Source organism: Peromyscus californicus, unplaced genomic scaffold (genome assembly GCF_007827085.1).
Source record: "Peromyscus californicus insignis strain IS unplaced genomic scaffold, ASM782708v3 Scaffold_20__1_contigs__length_68692818, whole genome shotgun sequence".
Classification (NCBI taxonomy): Eukaryota; Metazoa; Chordata; class Mammalia; order Rodentia; family Cricetidae; genus Peromyscus; species Peromyscus californicus.
The window spans coordinates 68168931-68196921 of record NW_026294503.1 but is presented as its reverse complement, the minus strand read 5'-3'; the positions used below and the strand labels follow the sequence as shown (position 1 = coordinate 68196921).

General features: G+C 51.2%; 1 protein-coding gene across 2 annotated transcripts; it reads left to right on the top strand.

Annotated features, from left to right (window-relative positions):
- The first annotated feature begins 6 nt into the window (after positions 1-6).
- Positions 7-27740, top strand: Znf385a (zinc finger protein 385A). Of its 2 annotated transcripts, none has more exons than XM_052749187.1 (8): positions 7-132; positions 7458-7594; positions 20919-21029; positions 23285-23447; positions 25250-25492; positions 25826-25995; positions 26167-26262; positions 26397-27740. In XM_052749187.1, the coding sequence occupies exons 1-8, from the start codon at positions 123-125 to the stop codon at positions 26625-26627; spliced, it is 1161 nt and encodes a 386-aa protein (XP_052605147.1). In that variant the 5' UTR covers positions 7-122; the 3' UTR covers positions 26628-27740. The 2 variants fall into 2 exon arrangements, with proteins under 2 accessions (XP_052605147.1, XP_052605146.1); XM_052749186.1 differs by lacking the exon at positions 7-132 and adding an exon at positions 6354-6472.
- Positions 27741-27991: the final 251 nt, after the last annotated feature.

Below are 27991 nucleotides of genomic sequence, written 5' to 3'. Positions count from 1 at the left end.
CCCCCGCTCCGCCTCGGCCCGCCCTGCTCCTCCCCGACTCCTCCCCCCCCCGTACCCCCAGTCCGGCCAGAACGGCCCCCGGGACAGAACGACGCGGAACCCCGGGCGCCTGGGTCCCCAGCATGATCCTCGGTGAGTGGTCTCCGCGACTCTGGGCTCCGGGTATCTGGTTCCTTCTCACTGGGTCACCTCCCCCCCCACTCGGCACGGCGGTGACTGCGGCCGCCGGTCTGCCACTCGTTCCCCCTCCCCCCTCATCTGGCTGCACATCTGGGGTCCCCTCTTCCCCTCCTCCCCTAGCTGCTGCTTCTCCTGGTAATCTAGGGAGGGGCAAAAGGAAAGCCGAGAAAGTGAGACCCCCGCCCCATAATGAGAACATTGCGTATTCATGAGGCTCATGAATATTATAAGACAGTGTACGAGAGACTAGGGGAGGGGGCTGGTCCTGGCCTGGTGGAGTTGAGGTAAAGGTTCTGACCCGTCACCCCCAGCGCCTTCCCCCACCCTTGGCTTTGGCACTCCGACAGCCTTCTGGGCCCAGGATAAGAAGGAAAGGAGGAAGTGGGGGGTGGAGGGAGAAGATGCTGGGTGTAGCTTCGAGGTGAGTGTGGTGGGAGGTGGGAACATGACGGGTGAAGATAAGGGGCTGGGTGAAAGAGCGGGTGGGAAACTGTCCATCCCAGGCTCTTGCGGCTTAGATCCTGTCTCCGCAGCCATCCTGCCCCGACACGCCGGGACCTGCCCCTCTTTCCCTCCGCCGGCTGCCTGGGCCCTTCTCCCCCTCTTCTTCCCTTCCACCCCAGACCTGGGTCGGGGGCTACAGGAGACCGAGGGACGAAGGAAAGTCAGAGTGGGGGAAGGGAAGTCCCGCTGGGCTCTGACAGCCAGTCCGTCAGCCTTGGCCACCCCATCTTCATGACCTACATCGGGAAGGGAGCCCCAGGGATGGGGGAGGAGAGGGCCTAGCTGTACTCCGGGCTCTGCAGCAGCCCCTGCCCACAACCCTGCCGCCACAGCAGCGCAGGGCCTGCTCTGACCTCTGACCTCCACCCTGGCTAGGCCGGCTCCAGGGCCCTGTTTATGGTGGAGCCCCCCTACCACTCTCAGACACCTGTGGTCTCCCTGCCCCCACCGAGGACACCTGGCTCTATGCTGATGCCGGAGGGCTGCGCTATCCCTGGCTCTCATCCCTCACCCAAGGCCCTCTTCCTGTCTCTTTTCCTTTCCTTTGACTGTGTACCCCCACTAACTTCACGAGGGCCTTTTCCCACTCTACCCTCCTTCCTCCATCTAACTGCTGTGTGGTCTCATTCTTTCATGACTTTTATACCTTACCCCCTGCAACTGGCCATCCATCACAGCTATTTAAATGAATGAGAGAACCAAGGCATGCATGTCTGTCACCGACCTCCTCTCCAAGGTTGTCTCTAGCAGGTGCCCTGTCCTTCTGTGAATACTGTCCCAACTCCAGAGGACACCCCAACACAGTTCAAACTCAGGACCCTAACACACAGGCTCCATATTCTGCCAGCATGTGTGATCCCTGTGTCCTAGCTGTACCCTGGGCCAGCTGAAGAGGCAGCATCCTGCTTGCCCAGAACAGCCAAGACTAAGCCTTGTTTGCCCTAGTCAGGAGGCCCCAGAGAACTAGGTGTCAGAGACCTGGAAAAACCCTGCCAACATCCTGCCACAAGAAGACTGAGTCCAAATTCTCTGACATTGGACCCTGCCACCAACTGGCCTCCACCATCTCCCTGGAGGACGCTATAATTAAGTCCTTCCTGGTGCCAAGTCCACAGAGGGGTGGGAGCCTAGTAGTGCACCATACACCTTAGCCTCTCCACCCCCACCCCCACCCTCACCCCCACCCCCATTACATCCCAACCTGCTTTAAGGAAGAAGAGAGTGGAGAAACTGCTTGCCAGGACTCAAGACCCACCTTTAGAACCATACTAGGGTATTTGGGTCTGAGTTCTTTACAAGGCATCCCTTCCCAGTTCATCTGAATGTGGTGGTTTGTGCCTATAATCCCAGCAGACTGAGGGAAGAGAGAGGTTATTGGGAGTTGAGGACAGCCTGGGCTAAAGAGTGAGTTTAAGGCCAGCCTGGCCTACAGAGTGAGAACCTGCCTCAAAACAAAATTAAAACACACATAAGAATCAGGGCACTGGTGGCACACGCCTTTAATCCCAGCACTCAGCTGGGGGCTGGGGGTGGGTAGAGACAGTTGAATCTTTGTAAATTCGAGGCCAGCCTGGTCTTCGGAGTGAGTTCCAGGACAGCCAGAGCTTGTCTTGGGGAAAAAAAAAAAAAATCAGGGCCTCAAAGTTCAAGATGGCGGTTCCGAGTTCAGATTCTCTAGGCTGCCACTGTCCTTTGCAAATAAGTCCCTGGTTTAGTGAGGGGCAGGAACCTGGAGAGGGAAGGAGGCTCTTCTGTTCAGGTTAGGAAGATTTCCCAAAGGTCTGCAGTCAGCCCCTCCCATCCTAGGCACCACCTCCCTCAAGGTCCCACCCCCACCCACATATACCCTGAGGTTATTAGGGCTGGTGTTTTTAGTTGTGCATAATCATCCCCTTGTCTCTTTCATCTTTGACTTCAAAGCCTTTCCAGCCCTCAGCCTGTCTTCTGCCGGGATGAACGAATTGAGGCAGAGGGGACAGATTCATTGGACTTGAGCAAAAGGATAAGATACAAGAGTTCAGTGCTTCCCCTGCTAGCCTGACCCTGATTTTAGGCATTTCTGGGAAAGAAACTAAAAGGCCTGAAGGAGAAGAGGTAGTTAAAGATGAAATCCCAATCTCCCCTTTGGCCTCAGAGGCTGATTCCCATCTTAGCCCCATGGTGTACCTTTCACCAGCATGGGGCCCTGATCACCCACGGTCCTAACCCCAAAACCCCTCCGATTTCAGTGGCATTCTTGTGAGACAGCCACTAAATCACAGCCCTACCCTAAAACCTTCCCTGATCCTGCCCTACCCAGATGGGCCACTCCCGGAGACAGCTCAGTTCATGGCAGACTCACCCGGACTGTTCCCATTCTCTACACCAGACCTTCCCAGCCCACCCAAGAAAGCCCAGGAGCCATGGCTCAGGACCTGGCCAGACCTTTTAGGAGAGGAGGGGAAAGAGCAGCCCTCACTGAGATGCAGGAAGCTGGGTACAGCAAGCAAAGTCCCCAGGACTAAACAGGGTTTGGGGATGGACAGATGGATGCCGCCCAAGGGTCTGCAAGCTCACCCTCTATAGTGCCTTGGAAGCTGTCTTAAATAGAACATGTAACAATCCCCCACGGAGCGGGGTGGGGCTATGTCTGCTGGAGGTAATTACACTAATAAGCTTCCCTCCAGAGTAGCCTGCCCCAGCCCGACCCTAACTCCTCCCAACCCTGCCTAACCTGGGTGCCACACACCTCACGAATACACATACACACAATTTGCTCTCCTTCTCTTCCTCCAACCTTCCTGCAGCATGACAAAAGCCTTGGACTTGTTCCTCCCCACCCCTTCCTCCTCCTCCTCCTTCGTCTTCCTTTTCTTCTCCAGTCTACCCAGAAAAGCATAATATTTGAAAACCTTACTGGGAGGCGAAACTTGTTCAAATTCCCCACTTGCTGTGTGACCTTGGTCTACTAACACCCCCTATCTGAACCAACTGTCATCATTTATCATAAAAGAATTCATTTATTCAGCAAACATTATTGAGTGCTCAGTATGTCGTGCCAGCACTTTACACAGACTCGTTCAATCTTGTCATCAACTCTCGGAGGCAGGTACTGTTGTTCTAGTTTGACAGATGAGAAATGAGAGTGAGCCAGTCAGAGAAGCCAGCTACTACTCACCCAGTTAGCACAGTGAAACCATCTCATGGGAAATTGTGCATATGAGGCCCGGTCAATGAATAAGCCTCAGGGGGCTGGAGAGACGGCTCAGCAGTTAACAGCGCTTGCTGCTCTCGCAGAGGACTTGAGTTGGGTTTCAGTACCTATGTGGTGGCTCACAGCCAACAGTTAACTCCAGTTCCAGGGGATCAAGCACCCTCTTCTGGCCTCTGAGGGCACCAGGTACACACACAGTGCACTTTGATACATGCAGGCAAAACACTCATACACATAAAAATAAAAATAAGTAATTTTTTAATTGCCAGTTGTGGTAGTGTACACCTTAAATCCCAGCACTGGGAAGGCAGAGGCAGGAAGATCTCTGTGAGTTGGAGGGCTAGCCTGGTCTGTATGTCTGCATAGCAGGTGCCAGGACAGCCTTTAAAAAAAAAAGAAAGAAAGAAAGAAAGAAAGAGAGAGAGAGAGAGAGAGAAAGGAAGGAAGGAAGGAAGGAAGGAAGAAAGAAAGAAAGAAAGAAAGAAAGAAAGAAAGAAAGAAAGAAAGAAAGAAAGAAAGAAAGAAAAGAAAAAAGAAAGATAAACTGGGCAGTGGTGGTGCACACCTTTAATCCCAGCACTCCAGAGGCAGAGGTAGGCAGGTCTCTGTGAATTCGAAACCAGCCTGGTCTACAGAGTGAGTTCCAGGACAGCCAGGGCTACACAGAGAAACCCTGCCTCAAAAAAACAGACAAAAAAACGAGAAAGAAACAAAGAAAGAAAAGAATAAGCTTCAAAAAGTGGCAACTATTTTTCTTAGAAAAGGGTGGATGTACCTGAGCCTCGAAACCAAGAACCATGGAGCTTTTTTAGAGTAGGAGGGCAGTGAGGCGCCAGAAATTGAACCAAGAGCCTCCCACAGGCTAGGCAAGTGCTCTCTCTACCACTGAGTCTCAGCCCCAAAGAGCCCTTTTTCTGCTCACCCAATTCTTAAGCTGCCATCTGCCCCTCTCCCACCTCAGGTTTCAGAGTGGAAGAGCCATGAGAGCTTGGGGACAGCCCCTCACTAGTTGCCCACCTCTCTCCCTCCCCTCACTTTGCCCTCAGCTCACCCCTTGTCCCACTTCCCACCCCAGCCCTGTTCCACATCAGTTCCAGGCTACAGGGAGCTGAGTGGCTTCTGTCTCTTCTCCTCCATCTCTCCTCTTCTAAAGCTAAATGAGGACTCCACACCCAGGAAAAGCAAGGAATTGCTTTCCCCATTCTCTGCTTAAACCAGATGCAAGTCTGTGCTCAGCTCTCCGATTCAGCGTTAAATGAGAGCCCTCTGGGAGCAATGTAGCAGAGGAAGAATTTGCTAGAGTGCGACAGATCTTGATTTGACTCTCAGCCCCGATACTTAAGGCTGTGTGACATCAGCCAAGTTTTTTAACCTCTCTGAGTCCCAGTCTCCTCACATGCCGAATGGGAGAAACAATACTGGCTACTTCATAGAATCACAGCCATCTCCCAAACTGCTATTTCTCCAAGCTTACATGTGATAAGACTCCTGCTCATTACCTGGTACATAGTGGTTCTTTCAATGTTTCTCTGTGGCTTTTTCTGGAACTCATCTCTCTCCTCTAAATTGGATTTTGGGAGTGGGATCCTAGAGAGTTGACAGCCAGGGACAAGGTCAAGGAGCCAAGCCGTAGTACATGGTGCCCTGGTGTGGAAGTGCCAGCCCCAAACCAGCTGCTGGGAGTGGGAACGGGGGACACGGTGAGCACTCGGGTTTCTCTCACCATTCCTGAGGCTCGTTAAGGCTGCCCTGGTGTGCCAGGCAGTAAGGAGGGGTGGGGCAGAGGGGAGAGGCCTAAGAGACAGACCAGGAAGAAGAGATGATCAGTCTGTCTGTCCCTGTCTTCACCTTCATCTTTCTCACCTATGTTCTCTGCTCCAGGGTCTTCCTGTCCTCATCTAGCTCTGCATGCTGCCTGTCAGCAGTGTCCTGCTGGTTTTAAACCCCTTTCCCACTTTCTAACCCTTAGCCTTTTCTTTTCTGTATCTGTCCCTTTTCTAGTCACCTATTCCTGCTTCTGCCACTGTTTCTCATGTATATTCTCTCTCTCTCTCTCTCTTCTACACACACACACACACACACACACACACACACACACACACACACACACACACACACACGAGCATTCCAAATGTAAAGTACCAGAAGAAGAAATGGACAGCATTCAGAACCCTAACAGTTCAAAGGCCAAAGGTAAACATCTTCTTCAGGCCTTAGAATTTGGAAACCAAGCTCCCAGCAGCTTTGACCCCTGTCTGCCTCTGGCACAGTGGCCTCCAGTCTTGGCATTGAGTGGAAGAGACAGACCCCTCCAGACCTTTCTGGACCTCATTCTCCACCCCCAGCTGTGCCTGAGCCCTCCCCACCCCCTCCCTCTCGCTTCAGATTCCCCTAATCCCTGCTCCCCCGCCCTCCCCTCTGCCCCACTTTTCCAGGACTCTGATTGGCTGATTCTACTGACTGGGCTGGGGGAGGGGGATGGCAAAGGAAGGGGGCAGAGGGCAGAACCAAGGGAAGGGGACACTGTCAGGCCCAGGCCCCTAGGGGGCCAGGGCCAGGCCACTGCCTGGGGGCAGCAAGTACCAGCTTCTGAAGGTATGACAGGGGTGTCTTTATGGAGGGAACAAGAAACGATCCTGGGGACCCATTACCCTAGGAAGGTCAAGGGAGGTCCAGGGCCAGGCATGCAGTCTCTTGGTCTGGCCTTTGTTCCAGAAACCCCTGCTGCTGGCAGGGGTGCTGGAGTGGTGGAGGGCAGCAGGAACTGCCCAGCTGGTGGACAAAGACCTCTTCAGAAGGTAGCTGGGCCAGCAGAAACCCAGAGGGTCCTGTGTACCTTTGAGCTGGGTCCTTTGGAACCTGGTAAAGCCTCTTTCAGGACTCCAGGGGGAAGAGGTTTCGGGGTGCTACTGAATGGCTAGCTGGACTTTCATTTCCCCTTGGGGTCACATGCAGGCCCTCCTCTCCCAGAGGCTTTGACCGAGGTTCCTCTTGCAGAGCTGGAACTGAGCCTGCCCGGTCAGACTAATGAGTCTGATAGGACTGAGGGGGCTACAGAAGAGCTTTGAGTAAATGGTACCCAGAGATGGTGACAATTACTCAAGAATTATAACCTGAACTGCATCATAACTTAGGGAGCCAGATGCAGCAGCCCCCCGATGTCCCCCTCTGGACAGTGGGATAAGTCACCCACTTGAATCTGTTCTGGGGATGCAACAAGCCTTCATATACCCAGGGAACTCTAGACAGAGAGAGGAGTTGGGGCTTTGGTCCAGGGGCAGGCTGTCTGCAGAGGAGGTCTAGGCTTTTCTTGGGTCTGTCAAAAGCCTGAAGGGCTTAGGGAAGGAGGCTGCAGAAGGGGGAAGTGAAAACCACCCAGAAGGGAAGACCAGCCTGTGTCCCTAGGCCCACAGAGGGTCTGCTCCTTGAGCAGCAGGGGAAGTATGTGTATGGTTCACACTCTGGGGGCACACTTTTGAGTATAGGAGCCTCATCTAGGGAGTAGTACTATGAACTTGGGTGAGGCTTCCAAGCTTCAGTCTTCCTACCCCACAGAATGTTCGTTCTCTCTGCCCTTCAGGCAGCCTGAGCCGGGCAGGGCCCCTCCCTCTGCTCCGGCAGCCCCCCATCATGCAGCCCCCGATGGACCTCAAGCAGATCCTGCCCTTTCCACTGGAGCCAGCCCCAACCCTGGGCCTCTTCAGCAACTACAGCACAGTGAGTATAGTCCATTTGCCTCTCCCCCGCCCATGACCCTGAACCCCCCACTCCCGGTCTACCACTGTACTTTTCTTGTAGGCCTAACTCATCCTCACTTCCTGTGACCCTGTGTTCCTCATGTCTAATCACTGATGGCATGCCTTTGCTGGCTCTCTGGTGCTATAGTAACTGCAACAACAACAGAGTATTTGCTGAGCCCTCCCTGTCACCCAGACATTGCCCTGTCCCACTCATCCCTCTGTGAAGTGCTCAGCCATACAGAGAGTAAGGAAGCCTAAGTGGTAATGCTGTCAGGAGTAAAATAGCCAAGGACACTGGGTTGGGGAAGAGGGAAGGGACGAGAAGGCTAGCACAGCTATGGGTTTCCCCTTTGATGTGTCCTGTATGTCTGTATGCCTGTGTGCAGGTGCACACAACACATGCACTTGCACGAGTGTGGAGGACAGTGTTTCTGCCATGCTGTGTACTCCAAGCTAGTTAGCCTGTCAGCTTTCAACCTATTCTCCTCTACTTCCCATCTCACCATAAGAGTGCTAGGGTTGTAGATGCATGCCATGGCATCTAGCTTTTTGTGCGGGTCCTGGGGATCGAGCTCAGATCATCAGGCTTACACAGCTACTCTTTTACTCACTGGACCATCCCCAGCTCTCTAGAGCACACAGCTGGGTGGGTAGGATCAGTTTGTTACAGAACTTGAAGGGGTGGCAAAAGTCATCAATAATTAATAGGAAAAGAAACAGAGAACTACTGTCCATTCTTTGACAGGGAAATGCCTCAGTAAGAGTTGTGTTTGGGGAAGATGACTGTGGTAGCCAATGAAGGGTTCAAAAGCTGGAGGAGGCTGTCTGGACTTACAAGCCTAAATGGGCAGTAAGAATGGGAAAGAGAGGAAGGAAAGACTGGTGAGGTGTTTTCAAGGAAATACTGATCCGCCATGGTAACCAAGTAGTGTTGAGGGGATAGGGGAGAGGAGGAAGGGTAAGCTAAGGATGAGACCAGGGCTCAGGCCTCTGTGACTGAGAGGAAGAAATCACCCCAAAAGAGACAATCTAGCAAAGTAGACACTAGTATTTCTGTTTGACAAATGGGACGGCAGAAGCTGAGGGTTTAGTAATTGGTAGACATTGGTTGACACAGTATGTGCCCGAAATGTAATTCCAACAAGCCCTGAATCTGATGCTTAATACTACATAAATGAGGTGTGATGGGGCATACCTGCACTCAGGAGGTTTAGAAATTCAAGATCATCCTCAGCCTGGCATACATAAGTCCTTAAAAAAGAGACAGAGATAGAGAGGGAAAAAGAGAGGAGGGAGAGAGAGGGAGGGGGAGGGAGGGGGAAGAGAGGGAGTTAGCCTATAGCTGCAACCCCCAAACTTCTTCCAGAAACATAAACCAGAATTTGCATTGCACTCTGACTTTTACAAAGTGTTTGTCACATCTTAACCTTTACAGAATCCTTTGGGGTGGCTATTGTTACCAGCCTCGTTCTACAGATGAGGGAACCTAGCACTGACTGTAAGAATGGCATTGTCCTAGACCCATGCTAACAGGAGGGTAAGCTGAAGACAGGTCTATCTTAGTGACCTTATATCCAAGGGGAGAGAAGCATGTATGCAGCAAAGCAGAAGGGAATTTATAAATTTGTCACAGGCTGTAGAGATGGCTCAGTGGTTAAGAGCACTAACTGCTCTTCCAGAGCTCCTGAGTTCAATTCCCAGCAACTGCACAGTGGCTCACAATCATCTATAGTGGGATCTGATGCCCTCTTCTGACATAAAGTCGATAGAGCACTCATACACATAAAATAAATTCTTGGGCTAGAGAGATAGCTCAGAGGTTAAAAACACTGGCTGTTCTTCTAGAGGTCCTGAGTTCAATTCCCAGCAACCATAGGGTGGCTCACAACCATCTATAATGAGATCTAGTGCTCTCTTCTGGCATGCAGGAATACATGCAGGCAGAACACTGTATACATGATAATTAAATCTTTAGAAAATAAATAAACAAATATTGTCACAGAAACACTAATAAAGAGGCGATTTCAGCTGGGTGTAGTGGTGCACACCTGTAACCCCAGCACTCAGAAGGTAGAAGTAAGAAGATGAGGAGTTTAAGGTTATTTCCAGCCACATAGCAAGTTTGAATTTCATGAGACCCAGCCTCAAAAAAAGTGGGTGAAAGCACTTAAAATACAGCTCAGTGGTAAAGAACTTGCCTAGCGTGAGTAAGGCCCTATATTCAATTCCCTGCACAGAAAAAAATATATATTATTTTTAAAGCAACTTAGTAAAAACACAATGCTGAACATATATTCTCATAACTGCACCCAGTGTTGAGGCATAGGAATCAGTTGGTCACTGCCCTTAGGGAGCTCATTGTTTATCAGGAAGACTAGCAAATTAACTATAACCTGATGAAGAGCTGTGTTCAAAGCATTTAGTTTGCATTGGAGCTCAAGGGATATCAAAAAAAAAAAAAAAAAAAAAAAACTTGCTGGTGGTGGCGCACGCCTTTAATCCCAGCACTCAGGAGGAAAAGACAGGCGGATCTCTGAGTTGGAGGCCAACCTGGTCTACAGAGTGAGTTCTAGGACAGGCAGGGCTATTACACAGAGAAACCCTGTCTCAAAAAAGAAAAAGAAACAAAGAAAGAAAAACTTGCTGTTGTAGGGGAACCTAGGGGGCCAGCTGGGGTTAAGCAGGATAAAGGAAAGGAGAAGAAAAGACTTAACCTAGCTGGAACAAGGACTTAGGATTTGGACTCTGAAGAATCATTAGTAGTTTTTATTCTGTATTGTTTGGTTTTATTTTATTTTATTTTTTATTTTTTTTTTCAGAGCTGAGGACTGAACCCAGGGCCTTGTGCTTGCTAGGCAAGCGCTCTACCACTGAGCTAAATCCCCAACCCCTGGTTTTATTTTTTGAAATAAGATCTTGTTGTGTAGCCCAGACTAGCTCCAAACTCTTAGGGATTCTGTCTCAGCCTCCCAAGTACTGGGATTTCAGACATGTGTCAAAACACACAGCATATTCATGGGGTTGTAAAAGTGGCCTTGGAGAAGGGCTGGAGAGCTCAGCTATTCCTCCAAAGGACTTGGGTTTGACTCCCAGCACCCTCATGACAGCTCACAACCATCTGTAAATCTGTAACTCCAGTCCCAGGGGATCTGGTACCCTCTTCTGGCTTCTGAGGGCACCAGGCGTGAATGTGGTGCACACACAAACATACAGACAAAACACTTCATACAAAACCAGGCTTGGCAGCGCACGCCTTTAATCTTAGGACTGGAGAGGCAGAGGCAGACAGATCTCTGTGAGTTCAAAAATCTGCAGAGTGAGTTCTAGGACAGCCAGGGCTGCATAGAGAGACCCTGTCTCACATAACAAAACAAAACAAAACAAAACAAAACAAAACAAAACAGGCTGTTCTTCCAGAGAACCCAGGTTCAATTCCCAGCTCCCACATGGCAGCTCACAACTGTCTGTAACTCCAGTTCCAGGGAATCTGACACCCTCACACCAATTCACATAAGATAAAGTTAAATAAAGTATTAAAAAAAACACAAAACAAAACAAAAAAAATGGAATATCCCAGGAAAACACTTCATACACATAAAATCGAACAAAATAAGATAAATGAAGGGAAGTAGCCATAAGAACATTCCGGTTTGAATCAAATCACATGAACAAGAGCTAGAGAAGAACTTCGGGAAAGTACAAGTGAGCTGGTGTCATTCGAGCTCAAGGGCAGGGAACGCTGTCCTCTGTCTAACCTCACATTCTTCTCAGTCTCGGCAGCCTCAGTATTGTCCCCGTCTACAGATGAAGAAACAAAAGGGCTAAACGACTCATCTGAGACTCATCCTTAGTCCAGTCATGTAAATTTTCTTGTTTATTTGTTAGCTTGTTTGTTCTTTGGGTTTTTGCCTCTGCCTCTCTGGGGTTGGGATTACAGGTGTATTCCTGCCACCCCATCCAGTTTGGGGGCTGGAACTCGGGCCGTTAGGCTTGATGACAAGCACTTTCATTCACACAGCCATTTTGCTGTCCCAACAGTTCCATGGTGTTACTGCTTCTAGAGGAGCTAGTTAAAGGTGTGACCATAGCAAGCTGAGGCTGTAGCTCAGAAGTAGAACTCTTTAAAAAATAGTTTAGTTGTGTGTCTGTGTACACAGTGGGTATGTGTGCATGAGTGCAGGTATCTGTGGAGACGAGAGTTGGTATTACCTCACACGGGTGGTGGGAATGGAACTCAGGAACTCAGGTGGGGCCTCTGGAAAAGCATCAGGTACTCAACTGCTAAACCATCTCTCTAGGTCCCCTCAAAAGTAGAGCTTCTGTCTGTGGTGCTTGAGGTCCTGGGTCCAATCCTCAGCACTACATTAAAAAGAAAACTAATAATAATAACAGAGTAGGCATGGTGGTTACATCTGTAACGGTAGAACTCGGGAGACAGAAGCAGGAGGGTCATAGGTTCCAGGCACACCTCAGCTATCTATCAAGACGATCTAAAAATAAAACCTAGGGGTGGGACTGCTCAGCGGGTCTGAGGCACTCTCCATGTAAACCCGGAGACCTGAGTTCAATCCCTAGAACCTACATAAAGGTGGAAGGAGAGAACCAAGTACACAAAGTTATCCTTCGACCAACACATGTGATAATAAAAAACTTAAAGCCGGCCTGGTAGCACTGGCCTATAATGCCAGCTACTCAAGAAGTTGGGACATGAGACTGGAGTCATTAAAAACAAACAAACAGCAACTAAGAAAGGTCACAAGTGTTCAAGGCCAGCCTGGGCTACAGAGTGAAACTCTGTTGAGAGAAAGTGAGGAGGGAATGGGGGTAAGATAGCTTAGTGGGTAAAGCTGCTTTTCATGAAACCTATGACCTGAGTTCTACCCCAGGGACCCACATGGTGGAAGGAGAGAACTGATTCCAGTACACATACATCCACAGATAACACAAATTAAAATGTAATTTTTAAAAAAGCGAAAGTGCAAGTTATAAAATAGCAGGTTCTGTTTATAAAACTGAAGGGGGGGATATTTATATGTGGGCGCTTGGATGTTCACAAGATGGACACCCAAGAAATTACAGATGATGCCACTCTGTGGGGGAAGGAGAATTTATAGTTAGGAAACAGAGATATGGGTTTTTTAAAGACTTACTTTTATTTTTAAAAATTATGTTTATATATGTACCAGTATGTGGGCATGTATATGTGAGTGCAGGTGCCTAAGGAGGCCAGAGGCATCAGAGCCTCGTGGAATTGGAGTTACAAGCTGTTGTGAGCCACTCGACGTAGGTGCTGGGATCAGAGCCCTCAGGTATTCTGGCAGAACCCCACATACTCTTAACTGCTGAGTCTTCTCTCCAGACTGAGATGCAGGGTTGTTTTTGTGTTGTTTTTATTTTGTTTTATTTGTTTGTTTGAGACAAGGTCTAACTATATAGCCCCAAGTGGCCTGGAACTCACTATACAGACTAGGCTGGTCTAGAACTCACAAAGATCCATCTACCTCTGCTTCCCAAGTGCTGAGATTAAAGGTGTGCATTGTCTCACCTGGCTCTGAGGTGTTTTTATACTGTTGTTTTGTGTTTTAAATATTTATTCAAGGAGATGCTGAGTGGTTAAGAGCACTTGTTCTTGTAGAGACCCATTTGGTTACCCACTCACAACCATCTATAACTCCAGTTCCATGGACTTTGGTGCCCTCTTCTGACCTCCATGGGTATCAGGCATACACACAGTGCACAGACAATTGTGCAGATAAAACCTTTATAACACATAAGATGAAAATAAATATTTTAAAATATTTTATTGGTCATATTATTTTATTTGTGTATGTGAGTGCAGGTACAAGTGTGAAAGTCAGAAGAAAAATCAGGAGTTGATTCTCTCCTGCCATCTTGTGGGATACAGGGATCAAACTCAGGTGGTCAGGCCTGCTGGCAAGTGCCTCCACCTGCTGAGCCATCTCTGGAGCCCAAGACTTTTGTTTTGAGACAGGGTTCTCTGTGTAACAAACAGTCCTGGCTGTCCTGGAACTTGCTCTGTAGACCAGGTTGGCCTCAAACTCCCAGATATCCACCTGCCTTTGCTTCCTGAGATTAAATGTGTGCGCCACCACTGCCCCGAACCCTAGATGTACTTTTTATTATTTAATCATCTTTTGTCATTCATGATTGCTGGATCCAGGATTCCAGGAGTGATAAGTCTGTAGATGTTTAAGTCCCTTGTATAAAGTAATCTGATATTTGCAAATAACCTACATATCTGCTATACATTAAATTGCATCTGGTTATTTATAGTACACATTACAAATGTATTGTTTTAGGAATAATGACAAGGAAAAAAGTCTGGGGATAGCAAGATGACTCCATGGATGAAGGTGCTTACTGCCAAATGTGAGGACTTGAGTTTGACCTCTCAGACCCACATAATAAAAGAGAACTGATTCTTGAAGGTTGCCCTGTGACCCTCACAAGCACACTGTGGCATGAACGTGTACACCAAGGTCTCCCTCCCATACACACAAGTAAATACATGCAATAAAAAAATACTAAAGTCTGCAGTCAGGATGTAATATATGAGAAGAATAAATAAATAAAATTTAAAAATCATTAAGGGAAAATTTGAACATGCTTAATACAGGCATGATTTTTTCAAACATTCTTAGCACACCATCAGTTGAAGCCACAGGCTTAGACCTCAGAATAAGGAGAGCCAACTTTATACTCTTTTGCATTTTGAATGTTTTTGTTCTATCAAGCATATTTTGTTGATGTTTGGTGTTTAAAACGTATTATTATTATTGTGTACATGTGTACACACACACTACAGCATGTGATAAAGGCCAGAGGCCAGCTCCTGGAAACTGGTTCTCTCCTTCTTCCATGGTGGGTTCCATGGATTGAACAATGATCCTCAGATTTGCATAACGAAGTGCTCATACCATCTAAGGGGTCTCACTGCTGCCCGCCCTCTCTCTGTTTTTGGCTTTTGTTTTGTTTTTGTTTTTTTGAGACAAGTTCTCTCTATGTACCCCAGACTGGCCTCCAACTCACAAAGATCCTTGCATTTCAGTCTTCTAAGTGCTTGGATTACAGGCATGCAAGCTTTCTTCTTTTTATTAAATTATCCATCTGTCTGTCTATCACTTTATCTAGACAGGTCTCACTGTATAGACCTAACTGGTCTGGAACTTACTGTGTAGACCAGACTGGCCTCAAACACACAGGGACCACCTGCCTCTCCCTCCTGAGTACTGGGATTAAAGGTGTGCACTACCATACCAGGATTACATCTTATTTATTTATTTTTATTGTGAGGGTGAGGGGTAGGGATGTGTATATACATGCCATGCAGGCATGTGGGAGTCAGAGAACAACTTGTGGGAATCAGTTCTCTTCCTTCCACTGAGTTTTCTCCCTCTGCTGTATAGGTCCTAGGAACTGAACTTAGATCATCAGCCTCAGCAGCAGGGAAATTTAACCAATGAGCCATCTGTATACACACACACACACTTTTCAAGTGCAAACCAGAGAACTAGTCAAGATATGTTCCTATGTTTGGAACCAGGTGTGGTGGTTCAGCACTAAGGATGCTGAAGCAAGAGGGTCACCATGAATTTCAAGCCAGCCTGGGCTACATGGTGATTTCTAGGCTAGCCTGAACTAAAGTAAAACTTTGTCATAAACAAAGAAAGAGAGAAACCTGGGGATATAGTTCAGTGGTAGGGCACTGATATGTGTGAGATCATGAGTTCAAGCCCCAATACCTCAAAAGGAGTGAGTAAATAAATTATAGTTAATAAAGCCACAGCATGAAAGCCACAGCAGCAGGGCGGCAAGCAGCACCATCCTGAGCATCTGACTTCCAGGATATAAATTAATGTTGCAAACTCCTGGCTTTACACCCTTAGGCAAGTTGTTTAACCATCCTAAACCTTAAATTTGCCAACTATAAAATGAGATATTGGTGAGGCATGGCAGCACATGCCTGTAATCCCAGCACTTAAAAGGCTGAGGCAGGCGGTGGTAGTGCATACCTTTAGTCCCAACACTCCAACACTAGGGAGGTATAGGCAGGTGGATCTCTGTGAGTTCGAGGCCAGTCTGGTCTACCTAAGGAGGATCATAAGTTCAAGGACAGATTTCACTACATAGTAAGACTGTCCAACAAACAAAACATGGTGGGGAGCAGTAATTGTACTAATTCACAAGGCTGTGTGGAGTTGTATTACAAAATAATAATGCCTAGCACAGGGCTAGTGCTCAACCAAACTTTTGCTGCCTAGTCACTAGTTAATGCTACCATTATTTAAAGAAAAGAAAGGGAAGGTGGGATGACTAAGGCCACAGCCCTAGAAAATAAGCTGAATTGGGTAGGTAGGAACAGGAGGCCACTCTGGCCAAAGGTACAGGAGCCAGCAGCTGGAGGGGCTGGGAGGGAAGTCTGCTCTGTAGAGGTGGAGAGGACAAGGGAGAATGTCAGGCTGCGTGACAGTTCAGATTCTGCAGAGGAATGAGGACTGCAGAAAAGCTGCGCACCCGCCTTCGGAAGGCCTGTGCAGCAGCTAAGTCCATGGCTTTGGAGTCAGGCTGCCCAGGTTTAAATTCAAATCCCAGTTCAGCCACTTACTAGCTTATGACCTTGGGCAAATTATCTAACCTCTCTAAACCTCAGTTCCTTCATCTACAAAGTAAAGATAATAATAGTACTTACTTCAAATCGCAGTTGTGATGATTAAATTAGATAATGCAAGCAAAGAGCCCAGTGCAGAGCTGGCACATTCCAAGGGCTCGATCGACAGTAGGTGGTGGTGGTGGAATTATGGCAGAGTCTCTCTCTCTCTCTCTCTCTCTCTCTCTCTCTCTCTCTCTCTCTCTCTCCCTCTCTCCCTCTCTCTCTCCTACATGGGTAGTTCTGCCCCTCAGACACTTCACATTATTATCTTCCCTCATTCTCCCCCTGCTCAGTTCACTGTTTGCTTCTGTTCTTGGACATCCTTCACTGTCTCCCAAAGTCGGCCCTTCTCAAACCAGCACCCAGCTTCACTTATCTCTCTGGTCGCTGCTCTGGGTGAGATGGGAGCTAGGATATGAGACCCAGAGACAGAGGCCTGCCTTGTCCAAGGAAAATGAGGAGTCCTGGCAGTGGAGATTCTTTGGCCTTCTCGGTGTCGTCGCACTTAGCCACCAGAGGGCAGCAAGTGCACGAAGCGTAGCTCTGGGAACCTGGTGCTAGGGCAGGTGGCGAACCCAGGAGAGGAGGTGGGAAGAGGTTAAGGGTCGACGTCCACCACTCTGAGGTCACTTCTGCTCTGGCAGCCCCAAGCTCCACCAACCAGAGAAGTCGCTGAGAATCTTGGGTACCCGGGCTTGGTTTCCCACCCATGTGAGAGAAGTGACTTGTTAAAGGCGGGGTCACAGGGGCTGTGCGCCGAGAAAGCTGGGAAAGGGTTGTTTAGGAAAAGCTGTCTGCAAAGGAGCATGGAGCAGGGCGGAAGGGGTGAAAGAAAAAGCAGATAGATGTCTGAACTAGACAAACACGGTCATGCACAGGACTGGGGCGGTCACTGGACCCAGGAAGGAACCCAAGTGCTGGTAGCCGAGGTCACCAGGTCAATGCCCCTGCCGCTTGGCCGAGAGGCCCCGAGCCGGAACAAGGCCTTTCCTGGAAGTAGTGTCTAGTCGCGATCCCCAGCTTTCTTCGCGGGAGCCCCCTGGCCTTCCTCTCCTGTGCCCTGTCCCCGCCCCCGGTCCAGGCCCGCCCTCGGCCCCGCCTCCGGGGCGGGCTCCGGGCCGACCGGCGCCGCCTCCCCTCCTCCCAACCAGCCGGGCCTCACAGCCCCGAGCCGCCCGGGCAACGAGCGCCGCGTCCCCGGGCCGCCCGGCCGGCCAGGCTCGGCCCCCGCCTGGGTCTGCCGTCCCGGGCCATGGAGCCGCGGCCTCCAGGGCCCCGCAGGGTAAGCCACCCGGCCCCTCCCTCCCCGCCTCCGCGGCTGCCGCAGCGCCCCCCCACCCCATCCCCGCCCGCCCGCCCTGCGGGGCCGGCCACCTCTTCTCTCGCCCAGTCCTCGGCGGTCGCCCATCCCCCACGCGGCGCGGCCCTCACCGATCTCTGGAGCCCAACTGGCGCCCCCGACTACTGCCACCTTGCTGGATACGCTAACCTCTGCTTCCCAGGTCCTTGGAGTCCCCCAAATCTCAGACTTGCCGTCGGTCCTACACCTACCCTCAGATCACTACGCTGCCCAGACCTCTGTGCTCCAGCCTTGCCCTCTCCCAGCAGCCCTTCCCCACCTGCTCCTTGGACACCCTCAGCTCCCTCTGGCCCGTGTCAGTCCTGTCTGCTGGGGTCTTCCCATCCCTGCCGTTCCACCCCTTTCCCTTGTCGCCTTATTTTGAGCAATGGGTGGGGTAGGGATGTGGGTGGTTGGACAGGGAGTAGTGGGTTCCATCCGATAAAGAGCAATGAGAGGAAGCCTAATCATAGCAGGCCCCCTCCTGCTCCTGATCTGATTTCGCTCCCCCTTGCCCTTCCCTCCTTGCCGGATTCGTTTCAGGGAGCCATTCCCCTTCACCTCTGTCGGAGGGCAGGTTGAGAGAGGACTGCTCCGGAGAGTTTGCCAGGCTGTGTCTAGGCCAGCATCCCAGGGAAGGGTCTCTGGAATGAAATGGGCCTTGGGAGATGCTGACCTCCACCCTTCCCTAGGGAGCCTCCATCTAGGTCACCAGGGCCTCCTGACCTTGGTCTAGAGGAGCACCTCAGTGGCTCACATTCCACCTACTTGGGGACTGGGCCCTGAGCCCTCACCTTCAGTCAGCTGTCTCCTCGGTCCCTCGAAAAGAGGGTGGGGCAGGCTGGCTGGGCTCCCTCCTCAAGCCTCTCACCCCTGAAGAGGGACCTGGCAGGAACCTAGACTGTGAGGGGATAGAGACTGGGGTAGTCAGTTCACAACTCATCCTTGGGATCCTGGGCCCTCAGACCTTCCTGGGAACTGGCTGGGGCGATGGTACAGACGGAACCAGGAGACTGCTCTCTCCTCTCCATCCTGTTCTCTCCCTACCGTTTTCATACGACTTAGGTTTCCTGGCCCATATTAGGTTTCTGTTTGGGCAGAATTCCCATTCCCCACCCAGCATGTGAGGAAGCCCAGGGCTCATGAGAACCCTGGGGCAGAGCTGGGTGGGGGTGTCTCTGAAAAGGAAGGACTGAGGCGTGGAGACTAGAAGCTGAGAGCAGCAATCTGTCTCCCCTCTCTGATTAAAGCCTGTCTCCAACTTGGTCTGTCTTTCTTTCTGCCAAACATATCATGCATTTGTACAGATAAACACAGAGCTGAAGATTACACAACCTGACCATCCACAGTGTCAGCAAAGCCCTCGACGAAGAAATGTTGATCTTCGAGTGATATCCACAGTACATGACACTCATTCACACTCCACCCATGCACAGACCGATCGAAGCCTGTCTAATGCTCATGCACGCACACATACTTTTTCCTGTATTTGACTGGGGCTTTCAAGCAGTGAAACAGTTGTCACACTGGTTATCTGAACTCAATTCAGCATCCACTGTTACCAAAATGGGACAGACATAGGTCAGCACTCAGTTCAATGGGACCCCTTCCCGATAGTAACTCCAAGCAGTTGGAGAGACTCCTGTTCTATCCCTCACATTGTCTCATGGAAAACCCTAAAACCTGAGCACAGAGAGACTTAAGTGAGTTGCTAAGGACCCCTGAGTCATCAGCAACTATGTCTCAGCCCTCTCCCCTTGGAAAATAAGGTTTCAGTCCTAAGTTGTTTTGAGAGTTCCCGGCTATTCCTAGTCTCTTTAGCCCTAGCTGCATTCCAGTCTCATCCCTCCCTGGCCACCAGGGTGAAGGGGGAGGACTGCTCGGGGAGGCTGTCTGTGTGCCTCTGGGCCCCTAGCTGTATCCCTTGATAGCAGAAGGCCTCAGAGAAGCCCCTGTCCTCCCCATCTACACACCTCATGTGAGCTCTTGGCCGGAGACTGCGAAGGCATATGCTGACCCAGGGTGAGCAGAGAGGGTTCCCAATCCCTATAAGCTCATCAGCTCTGCCCTGAAGTCCTGCTGATGCTGACAGGTAGAGAAGGTTCAGAAGGTTCTGGCACACTCAGACCAGAGCTATTCCCATTCTCCTCTTCCCTGTTCTCCGATAGAACCACCAATTCTCTCCTGAGTTCTTGTATTCCTGTTAGAAGGTGCTGACTTAAAGAGATCCAGAACCTCCAGCTGATGGAGGTGTTGCACGCCTTTATTCCTAGCACGTGGGAGGCTGAGGGAAGCCTATCTCCATAAGTTGGAGGCCAGCCTGGTCTACAGAGTGAGCTTCAGGATAGCAAACTCCAGGATAGCCAGGGCTACTGAGAGAAACCTGTCTCGAAAAACCGAAGGAAAAAAGAGGCTGAGAGATATCCAGAACCTAAGTGTGGGTGAGACAGGGCCCAGAGACAGGAAGCCAGAAACATCTGTCTCCTGGGACCAAAAGCTGAATTTGGCAGACAGTTGTACCCCAGAGTGGGGCTAAAAGGACTCAGGAGCCCTAGAACCTCTGATTTTTTTGTTTGTTTGTTTGGTTGGTTGGTTGGTTTTTCGAGACAGGGTTTCTCTGTGTAGCTTTGAACCTTTCCTGGGACTCACTTGGTAGCCCAGGCTGGCCTCGAACTCACAGAGATCCGCCTGGCTCTGCCTCCCGAGTGCTGGGATTAAAGGCATGTGCCACCACCGCCCGGCGACGTTTGTTTGTTTTGAGACAAGGTTTCTCTAAAAAGCCCTAGCTGTCCTGGAACTCACTCTGTGGACCAGGCTGGCCTCAAACTCACAGAGATCCGCCTGCCTGTACCTCCCGAGTGCTGGGATTAAAGGTATGCATCACCACTGCCCGACTTGTCACCCTAACACACTTAGGTTCTGGATATCTTTTGACGGTTGGCCTCACTGTAGAAAACAGGCCAAGGTAACAGTTGAACCCTGAAGGTGTGGTGAACCTGAGTAAGAGACCAGGTCCAACTTCCAGCTCTGCTGTTAATTCATGGTGTGGCCTTGGACAGACCACTTCTAGTTCCTATGAAATGGGAGCAGTGGGTCCTTCAGGTCCCTTCCAAGGCTGTGAAGATTGGTCTGGAGAGAACCAGAAAACTGGGGCTCAGAGCCTTAAGCATGTTGAGGCCTGAGGCAGAGGGCTTAAGGACCTTGGCTTACCTCAGCTCAGCTGATGTGGGGAAGTAGGGTTAATAGATGAGTTTGGGCAGATTCCTAGCTCACCCTACCTACCATCCACAGATGGACCCTGTACAGAAGGCTGTGCTCTCACACACATTTGGAGGACCCTTGCTCAAGACCAAGCGGCCGGTCATTTCCTGTAATGTCTGTCAAATCCGATTCAATTCTCAGGTAAGAAGGCCAGCTGCTACCTATTGGTGAGTGGTGGGGCAGCCATGGGAGCTTGAGTGAGGAGCAGTGACTAAGGGGTGTTGAGAGAGAACACAGAATGGGAGACCTGTGGTGGGGGCAGGAGTTAGTGGAAGACACTTGAGACAAGTGGTTGCTATGGTTTGGTTGCTTGTGTGTGTGTGTGTGTGTGTGTGTGTGTGTGTGTGTGTGTGTGTGTGTGTGTGTGTGTTGGTGGTGGTAGGGATTGAATTTAGGGCCTTGCACACAGTAGACAAGTACTATACCACTGAGCTGCGTCCTCAACCCTTTTCTTTTTCTTTTCTTTTCTTTTTTAATACAAGGTTCCTTTGTGGAGTCTTAGAACTAACTCTATAGACAAGGCTGGCCTCTAACTCACAGAGATCTGCCTGCCTTTGCCTACCAAGTATTGGGATTAAAGGCGTGCACCACCACCGCCCAGCTTTTTCTTTCTTTCTTTCTTTTTTTTTTTTTGAGACAATGTCTCTCTACATAGTCCTGGCTGTCCTGGATCTCACTAGCATATGCCACCACACCCAGACCAGCTTCTGGCTCCTTTTTATGTTTTTTATTTTGAGACATGGCTTTAGAAGTTTCCCAGGTTCGATCTAGTTTACTCTGGCCTAGATAGGCCTTGAACTTTCAATCCTCCTGTCTCAGCCTCATAAGTAGCTATGATTACAAACCTGTGCCACCAGACCTGGACATTGCTGTGTGTTCTATCAGAAAGTAGACAAATCCTCCAAGGCTGGCTGGCCCCTTTGCCCCTTGGGGCTGAAGCACTCCCTATTCAGAAACAGAAGAGTAGGGAAGATGAATGACCTCTAACCTTCCATCCTTAGTGCTGAGTTTGGCCTCTTTGGCTCTCCACAGAGCCTAAGTCCCCTTTGGCATCTGCTAAACGACCCTTCCCACTTCCATCCAACCTCCCATATGTCCTTTCTAACTTCCCTCCAAATCACATTGCAAGTCTGATCTCTACACCCTCCTGGGATTTTGCCCTTGAGGAGAATCCTTCCAGATTTCCTCCCTCTAAAGCCCCATCAGGACGTCTATTTAGGTCCAGACCTTGCAGGGTGCAGGCCCTAAAGCTTTGGGAGAAAAACAGCAAAGTCTTATTCTGCTGAGTAGGGGGAAAAAAAACATACTGTTTATCTATGCAGCCCGTGTACACATATACTCAGGCACTATACTGCTGGGCCCTGTACACCAAGGCTCTACTCCTGTCAATCTTGTTTTCCTGCCTATCCACACCTGTATTTCTATCCCTGTTTAGGTGACCTTTTGACCTCAAGATTATACATTCTTAGCTGTGGCACAAATGGGAGAGGAGGGGATGGGCAGGCAGTGGTTGGGTAGAGCCAGAACCAAACTAGAATCTGGCCTCCTTGCTTAGACTCCAAGCATCCTCTCTCCCAACCCTGACTCCATTTGCTGGTGGAGGGAACAAGATTGGAGGGATAGAAAGCTGATAACGGGCTGGGGGGATGGCTCAGTGGTTAAGAGCACTGGCTATGAAACTTTCCAGGGTACCCAGGTTCAATTTCCAGCACCCACATGGCAGCTCACAACTGTCTGTAACTTCAGGTCCAGGGTAGCCAACAGACAGACAGACATGCAGGCAAAACCACAGTTTTGAAATAAAAATAGTTTAAAAAAAAAAAAAGACAGCCAATAGCAGGCAGCTCCCCCTTCTTCCTCCCCATCGAGTGTCTGTTTTGACAGCTGTCTCTGCTGCTGTCCCCTGTCTCCAGAGCTGGGCTGGAGGCCAGGGTCCTCCAAGGTGTCCATGGAAGCTCCAGGAAAATGAGGCCTAGGAGGAGTATCAGGACAGAGCTAGTGAAAACCGCAGAGCAGGCAGAAGAAGAACTCAGGCTTCTAGGCCTGGTGTCTGAAATGCCAACTAGTTGCGTGTCCTGCCTTTCCCCAGTTCAGTATTCTCTTGCAGGCTTGAGGATCTCTTTCCTCTACTCAGGACTAGTCATCAGCCAGTTCCTGGGTGTGGTGGTGAAGTGTAGTCTGGACTAGGTCAGGGTCCAGGTTCCCAGGGACTCAAGCTTGAGAAGCTCATCTGAGTCACAGCAATGACCAGTGTGTCAGCATGGGCTCTACACAGCAGGGGTATAGGCAGAGCATACTCCAGCCTGCTGAGGCCGCCCTGAGACCTAAAGGAGCTCTGCAGGATATAGTAGACGAAATGTCATCTCAGACTCTGTGTTCTTCCTCCATCCTTGAAGAGCCAGGCTGAGGCACACTACAAGGGTAATCGCCATGCCCGAAGAGTCAAAGGCATTGAGGCTGCCAAGACCCGAGGCCGGGAGCCCAGTGTCCGGGAATCCGCAGACCCAGCTCCAGCAGGCAGCACCCCCCCAAGCGGGGATGGTGTAACCCCTCGTCCAGGTGTGTCTGAACCCCCCTCATACTTCTCAACTGATCTGTCTTTCTGTTCTTTCCCAGTTCCCAGAACTCCCCCTCTGCTCCTCTCCTCCCTCCGTCCCCACTCCCAATAACACCCAAGGTGAGTCCTGGAGCCAGGCATAGTGATGTCAAAATTCCATCCTGTCACCCCACCCACCCCTGCCTCAGCTCTTTTCAACAGAGTCCCTACTGTCTGTCTTCTCCACTGCCCAGTGACTCAGCGAGGGGCTAGGGTGAGGCTGCCTGGCAAGCTTTCCCAGGAACAGGGAGGCATCCGTCTAATCCAGATGAAGCCCCTCTGTGCTAGCCAAAGGGAATAGGGACATCAGAACCTACCAGCTTCCCTGGAGATTGAGGCCATGTATACGAGACTCCCTAAATGATCTTGGATGAACCTGTGAACTTCTTGAAACCAAGTTAAGAAAGAAAAACTTAAAAATCTTTGAGGTCTTTTTCAGCTTTACCAAAAGCAACTTCACATTTGTTTTCCCCTAATGGCTGGTGGCCATCCTCCACCATACTTCCAAGGAACTGGGATAGAGGGAATCCAGGGACAGAAAGATATCAGCCACCCCACCCTGGGATTACCACAGATATCAGTCTGGCCAACTCCAGAGAGACCTAACATTCCCCTTGTCCTCATTTCCTCTTATTCTGGCCTGTCTTTTTTGCCCCACCCTAAAAATAATGAGAAACAGGCGTCTATATCACCAGCTTGGGATCCAGGTCTCCACTGTGGCCACATGCACATACACATATGCAACCAACCCTCTGGCATTCAAAGATGTAGGGGCCAGGCCTGATTTCTAACTGTGCTCTGGCTGCTTCTGAGTCTGATCATCTTAGTTTAGTGAATTAACACCTCTATAAAATAAGGATGGGCAGAGCAGGTGATGGTGACATTTCTTGACTACTATTGTTGTAGATGCTTTACACACACCACCTCATTTAGTCCCTGCACACTTTCTGAGGACATGGGGTAGATATTGTACACACTGCTTTCGTAAACCATGATGTCCTGTCCAGTTTGGGATGAGGATGTGCTGTCTGGTTTGGAATGAAGATGGAAGATGTCATGAATGAGTAGGAGACACAAAGGATGGGTCATAGAATGGACAAGCACACACCTACAGGGGTTAGGAATTCTTCCACCACAACCCTCCCCATGACCCGGAAACTGGATCAGCTGTTGGAGCAAGAGTGGGAGTGCTAGAGTTTCCCCTGCAGAAGCGAGAACCCAGTGCAGAGGCCTAAGGCCGGTGCATCTTTAATCGAGCCATGAATTATAGAGCAGCCTGGATTCCTGCTTCTTCCCCTCTCCGGTTCTTGTTTCTGCTTCCCTCTGCTACGCTTACATCTGTCTCTCCTGACTTCTCCTCCTCCTGGTTCTGCCCCTTCCTGTTGCTCCTTGGTGTTCTCCTTGAGGGTCAGGGAGGGGTTTGGGAAGGGATTGTCCTGGCAGGAAACTCAGGCTGGCCAGCAGGCATGGTAGGGTGAATCCTGGGTCTCTGCCTTTCCCCCTGGCTGGGCAGGCTGCCAGCTTTATCCTAAAGGTAGCCTGGTTACCCCTTGGCTATCCTCAGCTTTGGGGGAGTAAGCCAGGCATTGCAATCACACATCCAGCCAGTGGCAGCTGAATGGAATTTGGCTGTGACCCAGGGCATGAGAACACGGCTGTTGTAACAGGGTGGGGACTGACTCCTGGGCTCTTACCCTCGAGGAAATGGGGGTGGGTCTGCACATGAAGAGCCATTTGGGATGACCCCATGTTTCTTACCAAACAGTTTCCATGGAGAATGGCCTGGGTCCAGCTCCAGGATCCCCAGAGAAACAGCCTGGCTCCCCATCCCCTCCCAGTGTTCCAGAGTCTGGACAGGGTGTAACCAAGGGCGAAGGGGGAACTCCAGCCCCGGCTTCCCTGCCTGGGGGTAGCAAGGAAGAAGAGGAGAAGGCTAAGCGTCTGCTCTACTGTGCACTGTGCAAGGTGGCTGTGAACTCCCTATCCCAGCTCGAGGCACATAACAAAGGTATGGGTCCTCTACCGCCAACCAGTCTCCTGTCCTCAGCCTACTCCCACCCCTCTGCATCCTGCCTCCCTCGCCTTCTAGCCTAGCTGGGTCCTCTGCCGCCAACCAGTCTCCTTTCCCAGCCATTTCCCCTATTTCTTAGTCTCTTGCTTCCTCATTCACCTTCCCCTTTCCCCAGACCCCCCTGTGCTTGGGAGGGTCCCAAAGGGCTCCAAAAAATCCCACACTTGCCTCATTCATTCACACATTCTAACTGGGAAGGTGGTGGGCATTTGAGGCCTGGTAGGCCTATAGAATTTTTATCTGCCCTCCTCTTCTTCCTCCGTGGGCCAGGTACTAAGCACAAGACAATTTTGGAGGCCCGAAGTGGGCTGGGGCCCATCAAAGCTTACCCTCGACTGGGGCCTCCCACTCCTGGGGAACCAGAGGCTCCTTCCCAGGACCGAACCTTCCACTGTGAGATTTGCAATGTCAAGGTCAATTCGGAGGTCCAGCTGAAACAGGTGAGTCCTACACCCATCCCAGGGTATCTGAGGAACTTGACCCACTGAAGGGAAGGGAGCTTGGGTAAGGGCCACTCAAAAGGAAGTATGTCCGGGTGCTTAGCTGTGGCCCTGCCTCTGGGGGTTACTTTTTGCTAAAAGCTCACAGCCCCACTACCCACTGTACCACAGCACATCTCCAGCAGGAGGCACCGAGATGGCGTGGCCGGGAAGCCCAATCCTCTACTGAGCCGTCACAAGAAGCCTAGGGGCGCAGCGGAGCTGGCGGTGAGGCCTGGATGCTGGGGAATTGGGCTATGGGAAGACCAGGAGAGTAGGAAAGGAATCTGGGCAAGCCGGCAGAGGCTGGGCTTGCCAGACCACTCGCCCGACCTCTGTCTCCCTCTCTTTGCCTGCTGCAGGGCACACTGACTTTCTCCAAGGAGCTGCCCAAGTCCCTGGCCGGTGGCCTGCTCCCCAGCCCCCTGGCGGTGGCTGCGGTGATGGCCGCTGCAGCAGGCTCTCCGCTGTCCCTGCGCCCAGCTCCAGCCGCACCTCTTCTGCAGGGACCACCGATCACACATCCTCTACTCCACCCGGCCCCAGGACCCATCCGAACTGCGCACGGACCCATCCTTTTCTCCCCCTACTGACCTCAACCCTGAACCCCTCCCACTAAATCCCCCACCTCCAGCCGGGACCCAGGCCTCCGGGCTCCCAGCCCGCCCCTCCTCCCGGCGCTCCCTGAAAGGTCTCTCCTTCCCCCCACCCCGAGGTACGGGGTTCCAGGAAAGGGGAGGGGTAGCGGGGGAGGGGGGCTTAAGAAGGGGGGGAACACCCCAGATCTCAGGGAACCCCGCCCCCTGTCCTTCCCTCTCCCCTAGAAAAGAGGGGGGCCGTCTCACCCCCGAGCCCCCTCGGAGACACCCCCTCCCAAAAGCCATGTCCATCCAACCCTTCCCCTCCAAACCTAGCACAAAACGGGGTTCACAAGCCATGGTCGGGGCCCGGGGGGAGAATATGGATTTTCTTGGCAATAAGCGGACTCTGGGACTCCGGCCCCCCTACCCCAAACTAAAGCGCTTCCGTGAACAAACCCGTCCTCCGCAGGGGGAGGGGGGCAGGCGGGATCCTGGGTCCCTCGTAAGCACTTTGGTTTTACCGCCTGCAACCTCACTGTGCCCGCCCCGCACCATGCCCCATCCCCAGGTCCAGTAGGGCCCATTGCAGGGGGCAGCACTTGGGGGCGTCTCAGGCACTTGGGTGGGACCAAGGAGATGCCCTCATAGACCCTCACCTTCCTCACCTTCCTCCCCGGTCCGGGTTCCATTCTTTTCACCAGCACCCATCGCCCAAGGGGTACCAAGGGGGGCAAGGGGTGTCCAGTCCAAGCCCACCCCCGCCTCGCCTTCCGCAAAACTGTGAGCAAAAAGCAATAGAAGCCTCGCCCCCGCCCGCCCCACCCCTTTCCGCAGGATTTGCCGTCTGTAGCCTCCCTATCCCAATCCCTAGACCTCATGGCTGCCCCTCCCGTGACACCTCCACTGCACAACTCGGGCGGGGGCGTGACCCCCAACCTGTCCCTTCTGTGGTTTCCGTGTGGTCAGCCCTTCCAGCGCCGACCCGGGATGGGGACCGGCCCCCACTGGCCCTCCCCTCCCCATGGACTCTTTCTGCTTGACAATGTAGCAACCCCGGCCCCCCACCTTCGCCCTCCCTCTTTCCCTCTCCTTGACAATAAAGTCTGGATTCGTTCTGCCCTCGGCGCCCCGGACTCAAACTGTCTTTGCTTGCTGTTTGGGGGCGCGATTCGTTTGGAAGGTGTGTCTTACGGTGAGGAAGCCCGACCGACACCCAAGGAGGAGGACGGGAAACGAGATTGGGAAGAGGTCGTGTGAAGCCAGCAGAGTCTGGGAATCTTAGTCTGTACCAAGCCCTGTAAACTCGGCCAGAAGGAATCCTCAGCCGAGGCTGTTGAGAATTCTCTACAACTCCACTAGGCGGCGCTAAGAACGCA

Excerpts from the sequence above, each read along its gene's own strand:
- Znf385a (XM_052749187.1), top strand. Across the intron at positions 7,595-20,918 it reads TCTTCAGCAACTACAGCACA|ATGGACCCTGTACAGAAGGC; the intron begins GTGAGTATAGTC and ends TACCATCCACAG. Across the intron at positions 25,996-26,166 it reads CGGAGGTCCAGCTGAAACAG|CACATCTCCAGCAGGAGGCA; the intron begins GTGAGTCCTACA and ends ACTGTACCACAG.